The 19803-nt window shown below is 44.0% G+C and overlaps 1 protein-coding gene across 5 annotated transcripts in view; it reads left to right on the forward strand.

The window, feature by feature from the left end:
* The window catches only part of LOC115174482 (1-phosphatidylinositol 4,5-bisphosphate phosphodiesterase beta-1), a 213001-nt gene that overhangs the window by 151816 nt on the left and 41382 nt on the right, over positions 1-19803 (forward strand). For all 5 annotated transcript variants that reach the window (XR_003871785.1, XM_029733035.1, XM_029733036.1 and 2 more), the window contains exons 10-18: positions 8932-9078; positions 11279-11436; positions 12243-12325; positions 13042-13126; positions 15966-16137; positions 18091-18177; positions 18889-18959; positions 19169-19265; positions 19500-19584. Coding sequence is in view for 4 of the 5 variants with exons in the window: in XM_029733035.1 (XP_029588895.1) it covers positions 8932-9078; positions 11279-11436; positions 12243-12325; positions 13042-13126; positions 15966-16137; positions 18091-18177; positions 18889-18959; positions 19169-19265; positions 19500-19584 (985 nt within the window). In the remaining variant the exon portion in view is untranslated. The remainder of the gene's footprint in view (positions 1-8931; positions 9079-11278; positions 11437-12242; positions 12326-13041; positions 13127-15965; positions 16138-18090; positions 18178-18888; positions 18960-19168; positions 19266-19499; positions 19585-19803) is intronic.

Below are 19803 nucleotides of genomic sequence, written 5' to 3' on the forward strand. Positions count from 1 at the left end.
AATACTTATTTCCCTCATTAAAATGCAAATCAATTTAAAACATTTTTGACATGCATTTTTCTGGATTTTTTTGTTGTTATTCTGTCTCTCACTCTTCAAATAAACCTACCATTAAAATTACAGACTGATAATTTCTTTGTCAGTGGGCAAACGCACCAAATCAGCAGGGGATCAAATACTTTTTTCCCTCACTGTATATTTACATGTTTTAGAAGAACTCTGGTGTTTTGAGAGTATACCCCCCCGCCCCCTTCTCTGAGGGGTGGTAAGTTTGGCAGGGGAGTTACCATAGAAACCACTCAGCAACATCGTGTCCAAGGGGCCAAGAAAGAGGAGATCTAATGGGGTTCCAGGGAACGCTTAGACCCACACACACACACAAACACACAAACACACTGACATACAAAATTCACAATCACGTATACACTTGCCCTACACTTCGTTCCTCTCTCATGCAATTCCTTATTTCTTTTGCTAGACTGTGTGTGTGTGAGTGTGTGTGTGCTCAATGGTAGAGAACACTTAGGGGAGGACTCCCTGTCTGTCCACCTGTCATGCTCATACTAGTGTCACACACACACACACACACACACACACACACACACACACACACACACACACACACAGACACACACACACAGACACACACACAGACACACACACACACAGACACACACACACAGACACATGAACACGTGGGAACACACACACACACTCTGTTTATCATACAGTGTCACTCAGTTTCCCCTTCGTTTAGTGGAACAGTCAAATCGCCCTGTAAACAGAGTCCTGTCTCATCGCAGGCACACACTCTGTCACACTGTGTCAAGTCAAGTACAGACACTGACTACCGACAGTACTTATTATGCAGATTGTTATCAGACCCATTATAACCTCTTTACAATGAGCTAATAATCCTTTACTACCATGTTATTATACATCTATTACACCCCTGCTCTCTGGCTTAGAGCTCTGTGGTTACAGAGACTTCAGGAGTGAGGATCCACCCATTTGGTATCTCAGTCATGTTTATGCTACCTTCTCCAAGTCCTGAATCACACCAGTGGGCCAGAGCACTCAACAGCGCATACATGTTGTCCTGCTGGTTCAACTCAACGCTAAGAGTGAGGAGGGATGTCTGCTTTACACAAGGGGTGTCCCAAATGGAAGCCTCTTCCCTATACAGTCCACTACTTTTGGGACCTGGTCAAAAGTAGTGGACTTATGCAGGGAATATGGCGTCGTTTAGGATGCAACCAGGGATATGAGAGTTTAGATGTGGTGTTTCATGGAAAGAAAATGTCCTGGGAGACAGAAGCTGTGGTTCAGACACACTGAGCCACAACTTCATGGCCAAAGAAAATCACTGGGAATTTTTTGGTGACCGAGGTGCTGCTTTAAGTTTTTACATTGTAATGGTCAAACAGATGACAAGTTAATTGTATTTCACTTCAGCTATATTAGCAATTTTAGCGTAGAATAAATATGTTCTAGGCTATGCAGAGCCGTGGTCGGGTCCATTTGGGTCCACCCGGGTCTATCAGCTGTAGTTACATAGACCTGAGACCTGATGACAATCAAACAGGACCGCATTCGGACCAGAGGGAAAAAATTACATTTTGGACCCGGACCCGCTCGGCGGTCGGGTCTTGGGCATTCGGGTTTGGGTTGACCCGTGAAGACCTCTAACACACACACACGTCCCTCTGCCCTTCCCAGTCCGAATGACAGATTTCCCACTGCAGTATTTATTCAGCCTGGGGCAGAGGAAGGACTGCCATCTGCTCTGATGATAGCCACAGAGTTACACACACACACACACACACACACACACACACACACACACACACACACACACACATACCCTTCCCCTTCACATACTCTTCACGCGTTTCCTCTATACCACACAATCTTCACACCAACATTCATACACACCCACACACTCTCTCACTCACTCTCTCACTTCCTCACACACACACACACACACACACACACACACACACACACACACTCACATGTGCGTTTGCCCTCTTCCCAGGTCCGTGGGACAGAACAGATCCTGAGGTCCAGTCCTACCGGGGTTCTTATTCAGGAAGAGGAGTGGAAAAAGAGACTCCTGTTCTCTCTCACTCACTCTCTCTCTCTCTCACTCTCGCGCTCTCTCTCTCGCTCTCTCTCTCTCTGTCTTGCTCCCTCTCTCTCTTTGTCTTTCTGACCCTCTCGCTGTCTCTCAATTCAGTTCAATTTAAGGGCTTTATTGGCATGGGAAACTTATATTTGCATTGCCAAAGCAAGTGAAATAGATAATAAACAAAAGTGAAATTAACAACAACATAAAATAATAGCAAACATTACACTTACAAAAGATTAAACATTTTTACATTTACATTTTAGTCATTTAGCAGACACTCTTATCCAGAGCGACTTATAGTAGTGAATGCATACCATTTAAAAAATATATATATATTTATTTATTTTTATTTTTTGGTACTGGTCCCCCGTGGGAATCGAACCCACAACCCTGGCGTTGCAAACACCATGCTCTACCAACTCAGCCACACGGGACCATTTCAAATGTCATATTATGTATATATACCGTGTTGTAATGATGTGCAAATAGTTAATGTACAAAAGGGAAAATTAATAAACATAAATATAGGTTGTATTTACAATGGTGTTTGTTCTTCACTGGTTGCCCTTTTCTTGTGGCAACAGGTCACAAATCTAGCTGCTGTGATGGCACACTGTGGTATTTCACCCAATAGATATGGGAGTTTATCAAAATTGGATTTGTTTTCGAATTCATTGTGGATCTGTGTAATCTGAGGGAAATATGTGTCTCTAATATGGTCATACATTTGGCAGGAGGTTAGGAAGTGCAGCTCAGTTTCCAGCTAATTTTGTGGGGCAGTGTGCACATAGCCTGTCTTCTCTTGAGAGCCAGGTCTGCCTACGGCAGCCTTTCTCAATATCATGACTATGCTCACCGAGTCTGTACATAGTCAAAGCTTTCCTTAGTTTTGGTCAGTCACAGTGGTCAGGTATTCTGCCACTGTGTGCTCTCTGTTTAGGGCCAAATAGCATTCTAGTTTTCTCCGTTATTTGGTCAATTCTTTCCAATGTGTCAAGTAATTATCTTTTTGTTTTCTCATCATGCTCTGCATGCATGATTTGGTTGGGTCTAATTGTGTTGCTGTCCTGGGGCTCTGTGGGGTCTGTTTGTGTTTGTGAACAGAGCCAACTTTCTTAGGGGGCTCTTCTCCAGGTGTATTTATCTGTAGGTGATGGCTTTGTTATGGAAGGTTTGGGAATTGCTTCCTTTTAGGTGGTTGTAGAATTTAACAGCTCTTTTCTGGATTTTGATAATTAGCGGGTATCGGCCTAATTCTGCTCTGCATGCATTATTTGGTGTTTTACTGTGTACACGGAGGATATTTTTGCAGAATTCTGCATTCAGAGTCTCAATTTGGTTTGTCCCATTTAGTGAATTCTTGGTTGGAGAGCGTACCCCAGACCTCACAACCATAAAGGGAAATGGGTTCTATAACTCATTCAAGTATTTTTTGCCAGATCCTAATTGGTATGTCAAATTATATGTTCCTTTTGATGGCATAGAATGTCCTTCTTGCCTTTTCTCTCAGCTCGTTCACAGCTTTGTGTAAGTTACCTGTGGCTCTGATGTTTAGGCCGAGGTATGTATAGTTTTTTGTGTGCTCTAGGGCAACGGTGTCTAGATGGAATTTGTATTTGTGGTCCTGGAAACTGGACCTTTTTTGGAACACCATTATTTTTGTCTTACTGAGATTTACTGTGGGGGCCCAGGTCTGACAGAATCTGTGCAGAAGATCTAGGTGCTGCTGTAAGCCCTCCTTGGTTGGGGACAGAAGCACCAGATCATCAGCAAACAGTAGTCATTTGAATACAGATTCTAGTAGGGTGAGGCCAGGTGCTGCAGACTGTTCTAGTGCCCTCGCCAATTTGTTGATATACAGTATATGTTGAAGAGGGTGGGGCTTAAGCTGCATCCCTGTCTCACACCCCGGCCCTGTGGAAAGAAATGTGTGTGTTTTTTGCTAATTTTAACCGCACTCTTGTTGTTTGTGTACATGGATTTTATAATGTTGTATGTTTTTCCCCCAACACCACTTTCCATCAATTTGTATAGCTGTCACGGCCGTCGTATAAAGTGGACCAAAATGCAGCGGGAATGTGTATACTCGTCTTCTTTTATTTGGCAGAAAGAAGGAAAACCAAAACAAAAGTATACAAAAAACAATGACGATAAACAGTCCTGTAAGGCTTACAGCTAGCTATACACGGAACAACTACCCACAAAATCCCATAGAAAAACACCCCTCTTAAATAGGACCTTCAATTAGAAGCAACTAGGAGCAGCTGCTTCAAATTGAAGGTCAACCCAACAAACACCACATAGAAATAGACATACTAGAACTAACATAGAAATAGACTAACAAGAACATAACCCAACAAACCCCGAAACACTCTAAACAAACACCCCTCTTAAAACAGAACATAGCCCAACAAACCCCGAAACACTCTAAACAAACACCCCTCTTAAAACAGAACATAGCCCAACAAACCCCGAAACACTCTAAATAAACACACCCCTGCCACGTCCTGACCAAACTACAATAACAAATAACCCCTTATACAGGTCAGGACGTGACAATAGCAGGCCCTCGTGCCAAATTGAGTTAAAAACTGTTTTGAAATAAACAAAGCATGAGAAGACTTTGCCTTTGTTTTGGTTTGTTTGTTTGTCAATTAGGGTGTGCAGGGTGAATACGTGGTCTGTCATACGGTAATTTGGTACAAAGCGAATTTGACATTTTCTCAGTACATTGTTTTTCGCTGAGGAAATGTACGAGTCTGCTGTTAATGATAATGCAGAGGATTTTCCCAAGGTTGCTGTTGACCCATATCCCACGGTAGTTATTTGGGTCAAATTTGTCTCCACTTTTGTAGATTGGGTTGATCAGTCCTTGCTTCCAAATATTGGGGAAGATGCCAGAGCTGAGGATGATGTTTAAGAGTTTAAGTATAGCCAATTGGAATTTGTGGTCTGTACATTTTATAATTTCATTTAGGATACCATTTTTGGGTTGGAGGGTTTGTATTTTGTCCTGTAGTTCATTCAATGTAATTGGAGAATACAGTGGGTTTAATAGTTGATTCTAAGATTTGCATTTGATCATTTGATCATGTATGTTTTTGCTGTTTGTTCTTTGTTATGGAGACACAAAGATTGGAGTAGTGGTTTACCCATACATCTCCATTTTGGATAGATAACTCTTCGTGTTGTTGTTTGTTTAGTGTTTTCCAATTTTCCCAGAAGTGGTGAGATTTTATAGATTCTTCAATTACATTGAGCTGATTTCTGACATGCTGTTCCTTCTTTTTCCGTAGTGTACTTCTGTATTGTTTTAGTGATTCACCATAGTGGAGCCGTAGACTCAGGTTTTCTGGGTCTCTATGTTTTTGGTTGGACAGGTTTCTCAATTTCTTTCTTAGGTTTTTAATTCTTCATCAAACCATTTGTCATTGTTGTTCATTTTCTTAGGTTGTCTGCTTGACATTTTTTGATTTGATAGGGAAGCTGAGAGGTCAAATATACTGTTTAGGTTTTCTACTGCCAAGTTTGGGATTTAATTTGTTGTTGCCTAATTGTTTTTTGGTAGATTTCCACGCTACTTCCTTCCATCTATAGCATTTCTTAATATTATTCAGTTCCTTTGGCTTTGATGCCTCTTGATTGAGTATTGCTCTGTTCAAGTAGAGTGTGATTTTGCTGTGATCTGATAGGGGTGTCAGTGTGTTGACTGAATGCTCTAAAAGACTGGGTTGAGGTCAGTGATAAAGTCATCTACAGTACTACTGCCAAGAGATGAGCTGTGTGTACCTACCATAGGAGTCCCCCCGAAGCCTACCATTGACTATGTACATACCCAGCGTCCGACAGAGCAGGAGTTGTGACCCATTTTTGTTGGTTATGTTGTCGTAGTTGTGTCTAGGGGGGCATATGGGGGAGGGAATGCTGTCACCTCCAGGTAGGTGTTTGTCCCCCTGTGTGCTGAGGGTGTCAGATTCTTGTCCGGTTCTGGCATTTAGGTCGCCTTTCTCTCGTCTCTCTGACCCTCACTTGCTCTCTCTCTCTCTCTCTCTCTCTCTCTCTCTCTCTCTCTCTGTCTGTCGCTCCCTCTCTCATTCTGTCCTCTCTCTCTCTCCCTTTCTCTCTCTCTCTCTCTCTCTCACACAGAGACCTAAACAAGGTCCTCTTAACCTATGTCTTAAGTCAGTTATGTCTAAATCAAATCTGTATAGACCTTTGATGAACTCATAACCTTTACCTCTGGAATGCTTGACAACATTTGAAAACTTCAATCAAACCTGCCATATTAGTAGAACCATCTACACTACATCACCAAAGTATGTGGACACCAGCTCGTCGAACATCTCATTCCAAAATCATGGAGTTGGTCCCCCCTTAATATGGAGTATGGTAATAATATGGTCCCCCCTTTGCTGCTATAACAGCCTTCATTCTTCTGGGAAGGCTTTCCACTAGATGTTGGAACATTGCTGCGGGGACTTGCTTCCATTCAGCCACAAGAGAATTAGTGAGGTCAGGCACTGATGTTGGTCGATTAGGCCTGGCTGATGGTTGGCATTCCAATTCATCCCAAAGGTGTTTGAGGTCAGGGCTCTGTACAGGCCAGTCAAGTTCTTCCACACCGATCTCAACAAACCATTTCTGTATGGACCTCGCATTGTGCACAGGGGCATTGTCATGCTGAAACAGGAAAGGGCCTTCCCCAAACTGTTGCCACAAAGTTGGAAGCACAGAATCATCTAGAATGTTATTGTATTTTGTAGCGTTAAGATTTACCTTCACTGGAACTAAGGGGCCTAGCCCAAACCATGAAAAACAGCCCCAGACCATTATTCCTCCTCAGCAAACTTTACAGTTGGCACTATGCATTAGGGCAGGTAGCGTTCTCCTGGCATCTGCCAAACCCAGATTCGTCCATCGCACTGCCAGATGGTGAAGCGTGATTCATCACTCTAGAGAACGTGTTTCCAGTGCTCAAGAGTCCAATGTCGGTGAGCTTTACACCACTCCAGCTGTCGCTTGGCATTGTGCATGGTGATCTTAGGCTTGTGTGTGGCTGCTCGGCCATGGAAACCACAGGAGGTTGGTGGCACCTTAATTGGGGAGGACTGGCTCATGGTAATGGCTGAAGTGGAATCAGTGGAATGGTATCAAATACATCATACACCTGGTTTGATGCCATTCCATTCACTCCATTCCAGCCATTATTAAGAGCCATTCTCCCCTCAGCAGCCTCCACTGATGGAAACCCATTTAATGAAGCTCCCGACAAACAGTTCTTGTGCTGACGTTGCTTCCAGAGGCAGATTGGAACTCGGTAGTGAGCGTTGCAACCGAGTACAGACCATTTTACGTGCTACGCGCTTCAGCACTTAGCGGTCCCGTTCTTTGAGCTTGTGTGGCCTACCACTTTGCGGCTGAGCAGTTGTTGCTCCTAGAAGTTTCCACTTCACAATAACAGCACTTTCAGTTGACCGGGGCAGCTCTAGCAGGGCAGAAATTTGATGAGCTGACTTGTTGGAAAGGTGGCACCCTATGACGGTGCCACGTTGAAAGTCACTGGGCTCTTCAGTAAGGTCATTCTACTGCCAATGTTTGTCTATGGAGATTGCATGGCTGTGTGCTCGATTTTATACACCTGTCAGTGACGTGTGTGGCTGAAATAGCCAAATCCACTAATCCGAAGGGGAGTCCACCCACTTTTGTATATATAGTGTATCTGTGAGGGGAGTTGTCGTTTTACAGGTTTTATTTCACCGTAGGGAAAGCATTTAGGCGGTCCTCTCAGACACAGGGCTGGTGGAGGAGATTACACAGGGCACAGATCTAGGATCAGCTTACCCTCCCCAGTGTCTCTGCAGAGGTAAGGTTTGTACCAGAGGGAGATAGGTGTGTGCGTGTGTGTGTGCGTGTGCGTGCGTGCGTGCGTGTGTGTGTGTGTGCGTGCGTGCGTGTGCGTGTGTGTGTGTAACAGTCGCTAGTCCTGGGTGCCTGCGCGGTTAAGGGAGGCTAATTGGCTGCTTGTGTTAGCGTTTATTTCCCCGGCTATAGAGATCATTGATCAAAGGCTATTGGTTTAGTGTGCGCGTGTGTGATGTGTTGGATTTAAAGGGAACATGTCTGTCATGGGAGTGGGAGCGTTTGAAGCTTCTCATGCACCTGACTTGTAAATGCACTCTTTGAATGTTTTATTCTACAGGATATCTGAGTGATTTTAAAACAATAAGCTAACAGCACTTACTAATTATTACTTCATAATTTGCCTCTGCGTTGTGCGATCTATTTTATTTTTTTTAAATGTTTTACATCTAAGGCATAAACACACACTGGAAGAACACCAGAGTGTGGATTGTAGGGTGACTCAGTGTGGGAGTCATAGGTCCAACCCTTGTGGTCAGGGTTTGAAACAGCCTTTGTCCCTGAGATTGATCTCTGTGGCTCTCTAATGTACACCCACACACATACACACTGGGGCCCTCTAATGTAGACATGGATTGATTGAGGGAACCACACACACACACACACACACACACACACACTGATTGATTGAGGGACTGTGTCGATGGGTAATAATGTCAGTGGTGAAACCTTTCCATCCGGGTTACACTAGAGATTTTTCAGCTTGTCTGCTTTTGTTAGCAGCATTAGGACCTAGTTTAAACTCTGCAGGGTTAAGCTTAGTTGAGCTACAACCTAACACTTAGCTTACAGCCTGTAGCACAAAACTGACACGATGGACACATATCTTTACCCAGAGCTACCCTCTGTAATGTTGTGTGTTTGTGTGCGTGTTCCTACAGGTCAGATCTCAGTGGAGGGCTTCGCCAAGTATCTGAGTAGTGAAGAGAACAGCATCATCCCACCAGAGAAGCTGGACCAGAGTGAAGACATGACCTTACCGCTGTCTCATTACTTCATCAACTCCTCCCACAATACATACCTCACAGGTAGGCGTCTATTTTGAAACTTCAGAAACTTTTATTCCAGGTTTTTTATTCAAATACTCTGGTTGCTACTAACACCGGTGCCTGAAGGACGTTTCACCTTCCTGTTTCACCTTCCTCTACTGTAAGTCTGTCATCCAACATCAGCCAATAAGGGGCCATCTCCTCCTGTGAACCTCAGGTGCTTATCCAATCAGCACTCTCTTTGCGACTGACTTCGTTCTTATTCATGAGTTCAACATTTCTTCAGACTGGTATTCAGACTGACTGGCATGTGGCAGCAATAAGAATTACAAACCAAAACTACAAAGGCCATTCTAGCTACAAGAGATATTATTATTCATATATTGAAATATATTCCGGGGAGATGGATTGCGCATGAAAATCTCTCGTGAATCAACTTTCTCCCGCCAGAGGAACATTTTATTTCTTTAATAGGCTAATGTCAAAGACTGAAAAGGGAAAAATAAATTGAGGAAGATACACAATGTGTCCATTCATTCCCTTATCACGTCTTCTTATTCTTATTCTCCTATTGACACGTTGTTGTAAGGAAGTGCATAACTGGCGGCAGGGAAGTCAGACGCAGGAGCGCAAAACTGGGTAATCAACGGAGCAGTTTTATTCATAAAACCACCGGAAACCAGAACAATAAACAAATGGGTACAAAACCCGTCGCGCACCAGAGAAAACGTGCACATGCACTTACAATAAACAATTCCGCACAAAGACATGGGGGGAACAGAGGGTTAAATACACAACATGCAATGAGGGAAATTGAGACCGGGTGTGTGAGAAGACAAGACAAAACAAATGGAAAATGAAAAGTGGATCGATGATGGCTAGAAGACCGGCGACGCCGAGCGCCGCCCGAACAAGGAGAGGTACCGACTTCGGCGGAAGTCGTGACAGTTGTCTTATTGTATTACACATTAAGGAACTAAGTTATGACGAGAAATCATTTCTGGAAGTTACAGAGAAACTTTACAGAGACCTTTGCTCGCAGTGTTGGGGAAGATACTATGAAAATATAGTTCACCAAGCTACCAATTACTTCACACTGGAAGAAGATAAGCTATACTAAAGTTACCCTTGAGAAAGATATTGTTTACTTAACTGAAGTTACTTTGAAAAATACATTTTTCATATGTAAATCTGAAATGTCATAGACTACAAATTGCAAGAACAGACCACTTGGGGGGGGTCATACTGCAATTTAACTTAGCCTATACTGTATGTGTAATTTAGCCTGTTAAACACAAAAACAATGTTTAAAGTGAGAATTAGGCAGGTCTGATGCCGAAAAATAAAGGAAATGATTGCCTACTTCACACATATTTTATTTTTGCAAAAAACTGGTAGTTAGCTACACCGCTACATGTCCAAAAAGTTATTAACTACTGAAAACACTACCAAGATTTAATTCAATCCAACTACCACCAAGTTGCTGCAAAATATAGATACATTACTAGTTGAACAACATGTAGTTCACTACTCCCCAACACTGTTTGCTTGTTCCATGGCAGAGGAAGAAAAGGATATTTCTAATAAGTCATTACTGATTGTTTTATCGTGGTCAGGGCGTTATTATTCCTTCACATTGATCCGTCTGTAATCTCCTTCTTATTAAAACTGTGTTTCATGCCGTGCTGAAGGCAGGAACTCATTTAGAAGTTAACTTTCCTCTAATGGCGGATGCTGTAATCACCCGGAAGTCGTGGTGTGTGTGTGTGTGTGTGTGTGTGTGTGTGTGTGTGTCCATTCACGCTCCTTAGGAAGAGATGAAATTGCATTTATAGAGGAGCTCGGGGGGCGCATCCTGAAGTGGGACACACAGACACACATACCCACATCCACTCAGCCACAGATGTGCCTGCGTCTCGCACTGACACTGTTGTCTCTGCGCGGCGGTAATACGACGCTAATGTGGAGATAATTGCTTTGTTAATGGAGAAAGTGGGGATGAGATCTGCTTGTGCGCCGCTCCGCTGTGCGGAATGTGGTGCCGCTCGTATCCATTTCCCCCACTCTAATGGCTAATGTGCTTAATGAGAGCTTGAGATGTGTGGGAATGTCTCGTGTTGACACACAGTAGGACTCCTGGATCTCAGAAGGAAATAATGTGGTTATTAACTGTTGAAAGAGTAATGTGTGTGTGTGTGGGCGCATGCGCCCATGTTTGTTTGTGTGTGTGTGTGTGTAGCGGGCCAGCTGGCAGGTAACTCGTCGGTGGAGATGTACCGCCAGGTCCTCCTTTCAGGGTGTCGCTGTATCGAGTTGGACTGCTGGAAGGGACGCACCACCGAAGAAGAACCTGTCATCACACACGGATTCACCATGACAACTGAAATCTCCTTCAAGGTAAACTGTCTGGAACCAGAGAGATAGAGGAGAGAGAGAGAAGGGAGCAAAAGAGAGGAGGGCGAGGGAGGAAGAGAGAGCTGGAAAGAGAGAGAGCAACAGATTGTTTGAGTAACGGGGACACAGAGGCAACGATTTGCGTGGTGTTTAGTATGGTAGAGAGCAACAGGAGAGAGGGGAGGAGAGAATAATTGAAGCACGGAGGGGTAAAGGAGAGAAGCAGAGGGAAGAACGAATAAGCCCAGGGAGAGGAAAGGAGGGAGCCAGGCCTAAGGTGGAGAAGAGATTGATTGATAGAGGGGAATTTGGTCTTTATTAATGAGAGTACTAAGTGCAAGAGAAGTTGGATTGAGAGTAAAATAGAAATGTGTCAGTGGACTGGTAGAGGGAATGAGAGACGGAGAGAGAGTAGGGGAAGTGTGTGATAGAGACAGAGGTAAAGCTATTAAGTGCATTAAATGCATTAGTGTTTGTAAAATGGTTGTAAATTTCACTTAACCACTTCATCTGTAGCCATTTAACACTCCCTATCAGATGTTCAATGAGTCAACAAGCTCTACACCAGTTGCTCTCCACATCACTGTAAATACTGTATAATACCAATATTGTACTTCAAATATTCCTAGATTTTGGTTTAGCCTGACCAGAGGTCATTTGGTTAAGAGTTGATGAAAATCTGAGCCGTTTCAACGCACATCTATGAAACTAGATTCACCAATTCTGATCAGCGATCACATTCATTGACCTTTGCTCCCATTGGTCCTTGACCAGTTCTGACACCCTGTCTGTCTGTTCCGTGTCTATAGGAAGTGATTGAGGCCATAGCAGAGTGTGCCTTCAAGACCTCCCCTTTCCCTGTCATCCTCTCCTTTGAGAACCACGTGGACTCGTGAGTCAACAACTCTCACGGCTCTGTGTGTTATCCAGAGTTTACCTTTGTTTGACGTCTTTGATGAATGTACACACCACCAACGTCGCTATTTGTTTAACTTCAGTTCAAACGGTGATTCTGAACCTCTGTGAGTCTATAGCTATGTTAGTGCCATTTTAACTGCCCTGCTAATGCTCACCACTCTTATGTCATTAGCTAATTAACTGTATGCTAATGTTAGCCAGTCATATAGTCGGGCATTAGCTAATAGCTACATGGTAATACTAGCTACTCTGAAGCCATTAGCTAGCTACATGCTAATGTGGCGAAGTTGGTTTGGTGAGCCACGTTTGCATGTTGAGTAACCCTGCCTGAGACTTGAAGACTTGGCTTAGCTCCCCGGTGTGCAAACACAATCTTGTGGCGCGCATGAGACCCAGGTTGGAACTGTAGTTTGGTCACATTGGTGGCATGGTCCGGATGGGGGGTCTGCAAGGAGTAGGTTACAGAGGGATAAAGTGTAACTTAGCCTAGGTCATTTGTTGAACTACACCCGCATGATGTGTGACCTTGCTTGAGACTTGCGTTAGCTTCCCCAGGACACCCAGGTTCGAATCCCAAACGGTCACAGCAACACTATCCACTCCAATAGTCAATGTCTAAATACTAACATTAGGCCACTGTGAGGTGATTGTAAGGGTGTTAACGGTGTGTGTGTGTGTGTGTGTTGCCAGGCCAAAGCAGCAGGCCAAGATGGCGGAATACTGCAGATCAATATTTGGAGACATGTTACTGACCGACCCTCTGGAGAAGTACCCTGTAAGTAGAGAAGGCACACTCATGTTCACACACTATACACACGCATTGACAAACGCACTGTTCTAGACACCTTTATGGCATGTACCTGTGAGTGGGAAGTGTTCCTCTCCCCTCCGTCACCCCTGAGCAGCCATCTGAACAGCCTCATGTGGACTAAACCTAGAAGTTTACCCTGCCTCTGTTCATCTCTCTATCTCTCTCTATCTATCTATCTATCTCTCTATCTATCTCTCTCTATCTCTCTATCTCTCTCTATCTCTCTCTCTATCTCTCTATCTCTCTCTCTATCGATCTATCTCTCTATCTATCTCTCTATCTCTCTCTCTATCTATCTCTCTATCTATCTCTCTCTATCTATCTCTCTATCTATCTATCTCTATCTCTCTATCTCTCTATCTCTATCTCTCTCTATCTATCTATCTATCTCTCTCTCTCTATCTATCTATCTCTCTATCTCTCTATCTATCTCTCTCTATCTCTCTATCTCTCTCTCTATCTATCTCTCTCTATCTCTCTATCTATCTATCTCTCTATCTATCTCTATCTATCTCTCTATCTATCTATCTCTATCTCTCTATCTATCTCTCTATCTCTCTCTATCTATCTATCTATCTCTCTATCTATCTCTCTATATCTCTCTCTCTCTCTATCTATCTATCTATCTATCTATCTATCTATCTATCTATCTCTCTATCTCTCTCTATCTCTCTATCTATCTCTCTCTATCTATCTCTCTCTATCTCTCTATCTATCTCTCTCTCTATCTATCTCTCTCTATCTCTATCTATCTCTCTCTCTATCTATCTATCTCTCTCTCAATTCAATTTCAATTCAAGGGGCTTTATTGGGATGGGAAACAGGTTAACATTGCCGTCTCTCTCTCTCCCTACCTACGTACCCGTCTATCTCTCTCACCCTTCCATCTCCCTTTATCCAAACATACCCTTTTCACCTGTCTGCAATTACAATCACATGGTTCTCTCCCTCACTATCAATCAGACCCTTACCCGGCTATCAGAGGTTACACTGCATATGGGCAGTCTCTCATGGTAGAATGAATGGAGACGGGTTACCATGCATGTGTGTTGTGTTACGGGGTAATCCGTATGCTGTATTTCTTGGAAACCCTTTATCTACTCCCCCCCCCCAGTTGCCATGGCTACCAGTGAAAAGCTTGCGTTGTCCCTTTGTGGAAGAACTTTTTCCTCCGAGCCCATTCTTACGTAACGGCAATCAAACACACGCACGAACGCACTCACAAGCACAGACAGACAAGGACACAGAGACACCTACAGTTACCATCCGGCCCTTTAATCAGCAGTGAACTGTTGGTCGTTGTGTGTGTGTGTGTGTGTGTGTGTGTGTGTGTGTGTGTGTGTCTGTGTCTGTGTCTGTGTGTCTGTGTGTGTGTGTGTGTGTGTGTGTGTGTGTGCGTGCGTGTGTGTGTGCGTGCGTGTGCGCATAAGCCCTCCCAGTGAATGACTTGTTATCAGAGCAGTACTTTCTGAAAAGAGGTAGAGAGAAAGAGAGTCAGATATCCACTATGGAGTGAGTGATAAGTGGGCACAGAGAACAAAAATGCCAGCTTCTCCCACTAGCTTCCCAGGTGCTTCCGTTTAAGCGGAAAATGCTCAACTCGTTTTCGAAGACAAGTGGATATGGCAGATGCTCATAAGTGTGATGCTGTTGAACCTTTTACTGCAGTGAGCTAAATCAGGGTCACACAAAGTGTTTCTTGGTAGTCCTAAACACATCTACTTTGAAACCAAAGTATACACCTCACACACATGGTTATGGGCTTAAAAAAAGAAGGCACATGTACCATGTCAGATATAGAGTTGAAATGTATTCAATTATGAATTTGCATCCCAATATTACACGTTATATACATCACAGAAGACTGAAATATAACAACACCGTTTGACACAGAAACACCGGATTTTCTTTGTTAAATGTTTGTGCGTTTTTGTATTAACGATGAAATTCTGAAAGATATGAACAACACTCCACCCATGAGGCCACTGGAGGTTTTGGTGATTGACTGTCAAGGAAAGGGCCGCAGCTCAGGAAGTTGTTGAGCGTATGTGTGTGCCCGTGCGTGCGCGTGCCTACATGTATGAGCGCCTGCGTGCGTGCGTGTGTGTGATGAGAAAAACCGTCTTCTGGTGCGCCATTATTAATGGGCATCAGCAGTGTGATCCAACAGAACAGAAATGTATCACATGAATTAACCAGTGTTGTGCTCCAGCCTGCTCTCCAGAGAGAGAACGTGTTTATGGATATGCTCCCACTCTCCTCAAAGGAAGCATATTCAGGAGTGTAGAACGTTTTGAAGCTGTAAACTAAAAGCTTTTGAAGCTGTAAACTAAACACTTTTGAGGCTGTAATCTAAACACTTTTGAGGCTGTAAACTAAACACACTTTTGAGGCTGTAAACTAAACACACTGCCAAACCAGCTTGTAATGGCCTTTTTTCTTTCATTCAGTTCACTAAGCCTTTAACACTATGACCAGCACCTTCTCATCGTCACAACACTAAGTTCGTTTTGATACCCTTGCCTACCACACACACCCACCAACGTCATCATTAGTAGGACCTTTGCTTGCGTGTTACTTTCACGTAAAGAGTAACTCATGTCTCTGCCTCAATGGCTCCCTCTCTCGCTCCCTCTCTCTCAATCTCTCGCGCCCTCTCTCTCCCTTCACCCCCTCTCTCTCCCTTCACCCCCTCTCTCTCCCTTCACCCCCTCTCTCTCCCTTCACCCCTCTCTCTCCCTTCACCCCCTCTCTCTCCCTTCACCCCCTCTCTCTCCCTTCACCCCTCTCTCTTTGTCTCTAGTTGGAACCAGGTGTACACCTGCCCAGTCCGATGGATCTGATGGGAAAGATTCTGGTGAAGAACAAGAAGAAACACATCAAGACATCGAGCACCAAGAAGAAACTGTCAGAGCAGGCCTCCAACACCTACAGCGACTCATCCAGTGTGCATGAGCCTTCTTCTCCCAGCACAGGTATGGGACACACACTCACGGCAGCGGCAGCAGCAGAAAGACACGTCTCTTGTAGGCCATTCGCACACAGAGGGTGGTTATTCGATTTATAACGAAGTGCAACGCTGCGAGTCAGCAGAAGTACTGGTGGGAGAATTGTTTGCCAATCATAAATCCTACATCTTATAGTAAGAAATGGCTGTAGTTGATCATCCATCGCTTTCATGGCCCTCTCCATCAGTGACCTGTGTTATTGACTAATTCATATACTCATACACTCCCAGTCCCACCCCGGGCACACACACTCACTGGTGGGGCCGAAAGTCTAGCTCCGGTGCGCATGCGTGTATATCAACCTAGGCGTGTGTGTGTGTGTGTGTGTGTGTGTGTGTGTGTGTGTGTGTGTGTGTGTGTGTGTGTGTGTGTGTGTGTGTGTGTGTGTGTGTGTGTGTATATGTGTGTATATGTGTGTGTATGTGTGTGTGTGTGTGTCAGGGTTAGTTTTATAACTACCCAGCAGACAGCACTGCTGTACCAGGGACAGGCAGGCGGCAGGATCGATGCTCTTCGCATTCCCCTTCACACAGAATCACCCGGCATCCATCAACAGCAGCCTACTGGGGCTTCCAGCCACGCGCCATACTCATACACTAGTACACACTGCCCCCTGCTGGTAGACTCACAGATACACACTATGTCCTACACTGCAGCCCATGCTGATTTCTGAAGGATTTCACAGACAAATCAAATCACATTTTCTTCGACACATGGTTCGTAAACAACAGGTGTAACTAACAGTGAAATGCTTACAGGCCCTTTCCAACAATGCAGAGAGAAAGAAAATAGAGAAATAATAGAAAAGTAACACATAATAATAATAATACAAGTAATAATACATACAGAATGAGTAGCGATAACTTGGCTTTATACACAGGGTACCAGTACCAAGTCGATTTGCAGGGGTACGAGGTAATTGAGGTAGATATGTAGGGATAAAATGATTAGACAACAGGATCGATAATAAACAGCAGCAGCAGCGTATGTGATTAGTCTATTTAACTAACTATTTAGCAGTCTTATAGCTTGGGGGTAGAAGCTGTTCAGGGTCCTGTTGGTTCCAGACTTGGTGCATCGGTACCACTTGCTGTGCGGTAGCAGAGAGAACAGTCTATGACCTGGGTGGCTGGAGTCTGACAATCTGGTATAGAGGTCCTGGATGGCAGGTAACTGCCAAAATAAACACCAACATAACACGTCTCAATAGGGCGTTGGGCCACCACGAGCCACCAGAACAGTTTCAATGTACCTTGGCTGTACATTCTTTCACACAAAATGTCACGATTTGGTGTTTTGCTGATGGTGGTGGAAGACTCTGTCTCAGGCACGGCTTCAGAATCTCCCACAAGGGTTCACTTGAGTTGAGATCTGGCTACTGAGACACGCACACATACACACACACACACACACACACACACACACACACACACATACACACACACACACACACACACACACACACACACACACACACACACACACACACACACACACCCTTTAAACCATATGCTTCTTTGAGACCCCTCTTTCAAAGTCATTGAGATCTCTTCTTCTAGCCATGGTAGCCAAAATAATGGGCAACTGGGCTTTTTATACATGACCCTAAGCATGATGGGATATTAACTGGTTAATTAACTCAGGAACCAGACCAGTTTGGAATCACCTGCATGCAATATACTCATTTACTCAAGTGTTTCCTTTATTTTGACAGTTACCTGTATATCCAGTGGGAGCTTGTGGAGGGAGAAATATTTGGGACGGGTTGATTGTAATGGCTGGAATGGAAATAGTGTGTTTGATACTCTTCCCATTCATTACATTTCAGTCATTACAATGAGCCCATCCTCCGATTTCAGGAGACACCAGCCTGTACTGTGTATATCACATATTGGTTACTCATTATTTGTTGTCCACCAGGGTCGGCCAACCAGGAGATGACCGAGTCCTCCCAGCCTCTAGAGGTCACTGAGCTCAGCCTCCGACCACAGGGCAGGAAGTCCATTGGTGAGTCATGCCCATGGTCACACCATCAGATATATCCCCCTCATTTACCTGGTCCTAAAACAACCCTTAGTAGCCTTAGTTCTATAACCTAGTCCAGGGTTTCCCAAACTCGGTCCTCGGGACTCCAAGTGTTGTACGTTTTGGTTGTTGCCCCAGCGCTACACAGCCGATTCAAATAATCAACTAATCATCAAGCTTTAATTGTTTGAATCAGCTGTGTAGTGCTAGGGCAAAAACTAAACGTGTACCCCAAGGCCGAGTTTGGGAAACGCTGACCTAGTCACTTCCTTTGTTTTTCCTTCCCCTATTCCCTTTCCCTAGCTCCTTCCCTTAATTCCTTTTCCTATCCTATCTAGGGATGCATTCTGGGAACTTTCAATAAATTCCCTAGTTTTCCACAAATTCCCTTCTAATTCCGGGTATACTCCAAACGGGATTTCAGGAAAACCAGGGAATTTATTGAAAGTTTCCAGAATTTTGCAACCCTGTCCCAAGCTCCCTCCCCCCTTTTCCTTTCCCTAACGTCCCCATGGTGCAAGCTGCCGTAAACCCACTACAAGGCTTGGTGGGTCTGTCCCCATATTGCTTACACCTTCATTCACCCCCTTCAGAACTCCAAACCCTGGCGGTTGCTTTCTGACAATGAAGCCTTCAGAAATCACTAGCATATAGCCAGAGAAGCTAACATAAACCTGACCCCGTGTCTTTCAGGTGAAGTTGAGGCAGAGAGTGACGATGATGATGATGACGATGATGACTGTAAAAAGGGGTCCATGGATGAGGTAAGCAGCCTACAAAACATCTTCCTTCTTTCTCCAGCTGCCTCAGGTGTCTCCTGTTTATCTGTGCCGAGGCTGCCCCCTAGTGGAGATTCACAGAAATACACTTTACTCTTGAGCTATGTCCCGACAGTCAAACAAGGAGAGTAAAGGAGAGGAGAAGAGAGGAGGCTGTTCTCTCTCTAACTGTGTGTTGTGTGATCCTCCTCCAGGGTACAGCGGGCAGCGAGGCGTTTGCCACAGAGGAGATGTCCAACCTGGTCAGTTATGTCCAGCCAGTCAAATTTAACTCTTTCGAGGCCTCCAAAAGTAAGACCTTCACTCCACAACTCAACACCTATTTAGACCACACCATACACACTAATTTGAATATTCCATGTGATTGTGAACCACATTTTTTGGCACTGTGAATACACTCTCTCAAGTTAGTTATTCTGTTACAGATTCACTCTTTCAAATGTTGCTGCATGTAAAAAAAAAACTAGTAGAATCAATTCCGTAAGTTATGCCATTTTCAAAATGAATTAATCAATCAATTTCCAGAGATCAATCGGAGCTATCAGATGTCATCGTTTGTGGAGACCAAAGCCTTGGAGCAACTCACCAAGTCACCTGTGGAGTTCGTCGAGTATCCTTCCCACTCTGTGTGGATTATTGAAAAAATGTCTGTTCAAATCTTTTCCTTTTTTTGAAACTGTCTCGAGTGAAGAAGTACATCAACATCAACTTGTAAATCACCTTCCCTGGTTAAGTAAAAGTAGGGAGACCGGGGATCAAAGTAACACTTTTAGGCTTGTGCTTATTATGAAAATATCATTTGAGTTAGATTAATAATATTTTTATACAA

Source organism: Salmo trutta, chromosome 35, assembly GCF_901001165.1.
Source record: "Salmo trutta chromosome 35, fSalTru1.1, whole genome shotgun sequence".
In the NCBI taxonomy this organism is placed as follows: domain Eukaryota; kingdom Metazoa; phylum Chordata; class Actinopteri; order Salmoniformes; family Salmonidae; genus Salmo; species Salmo trutta.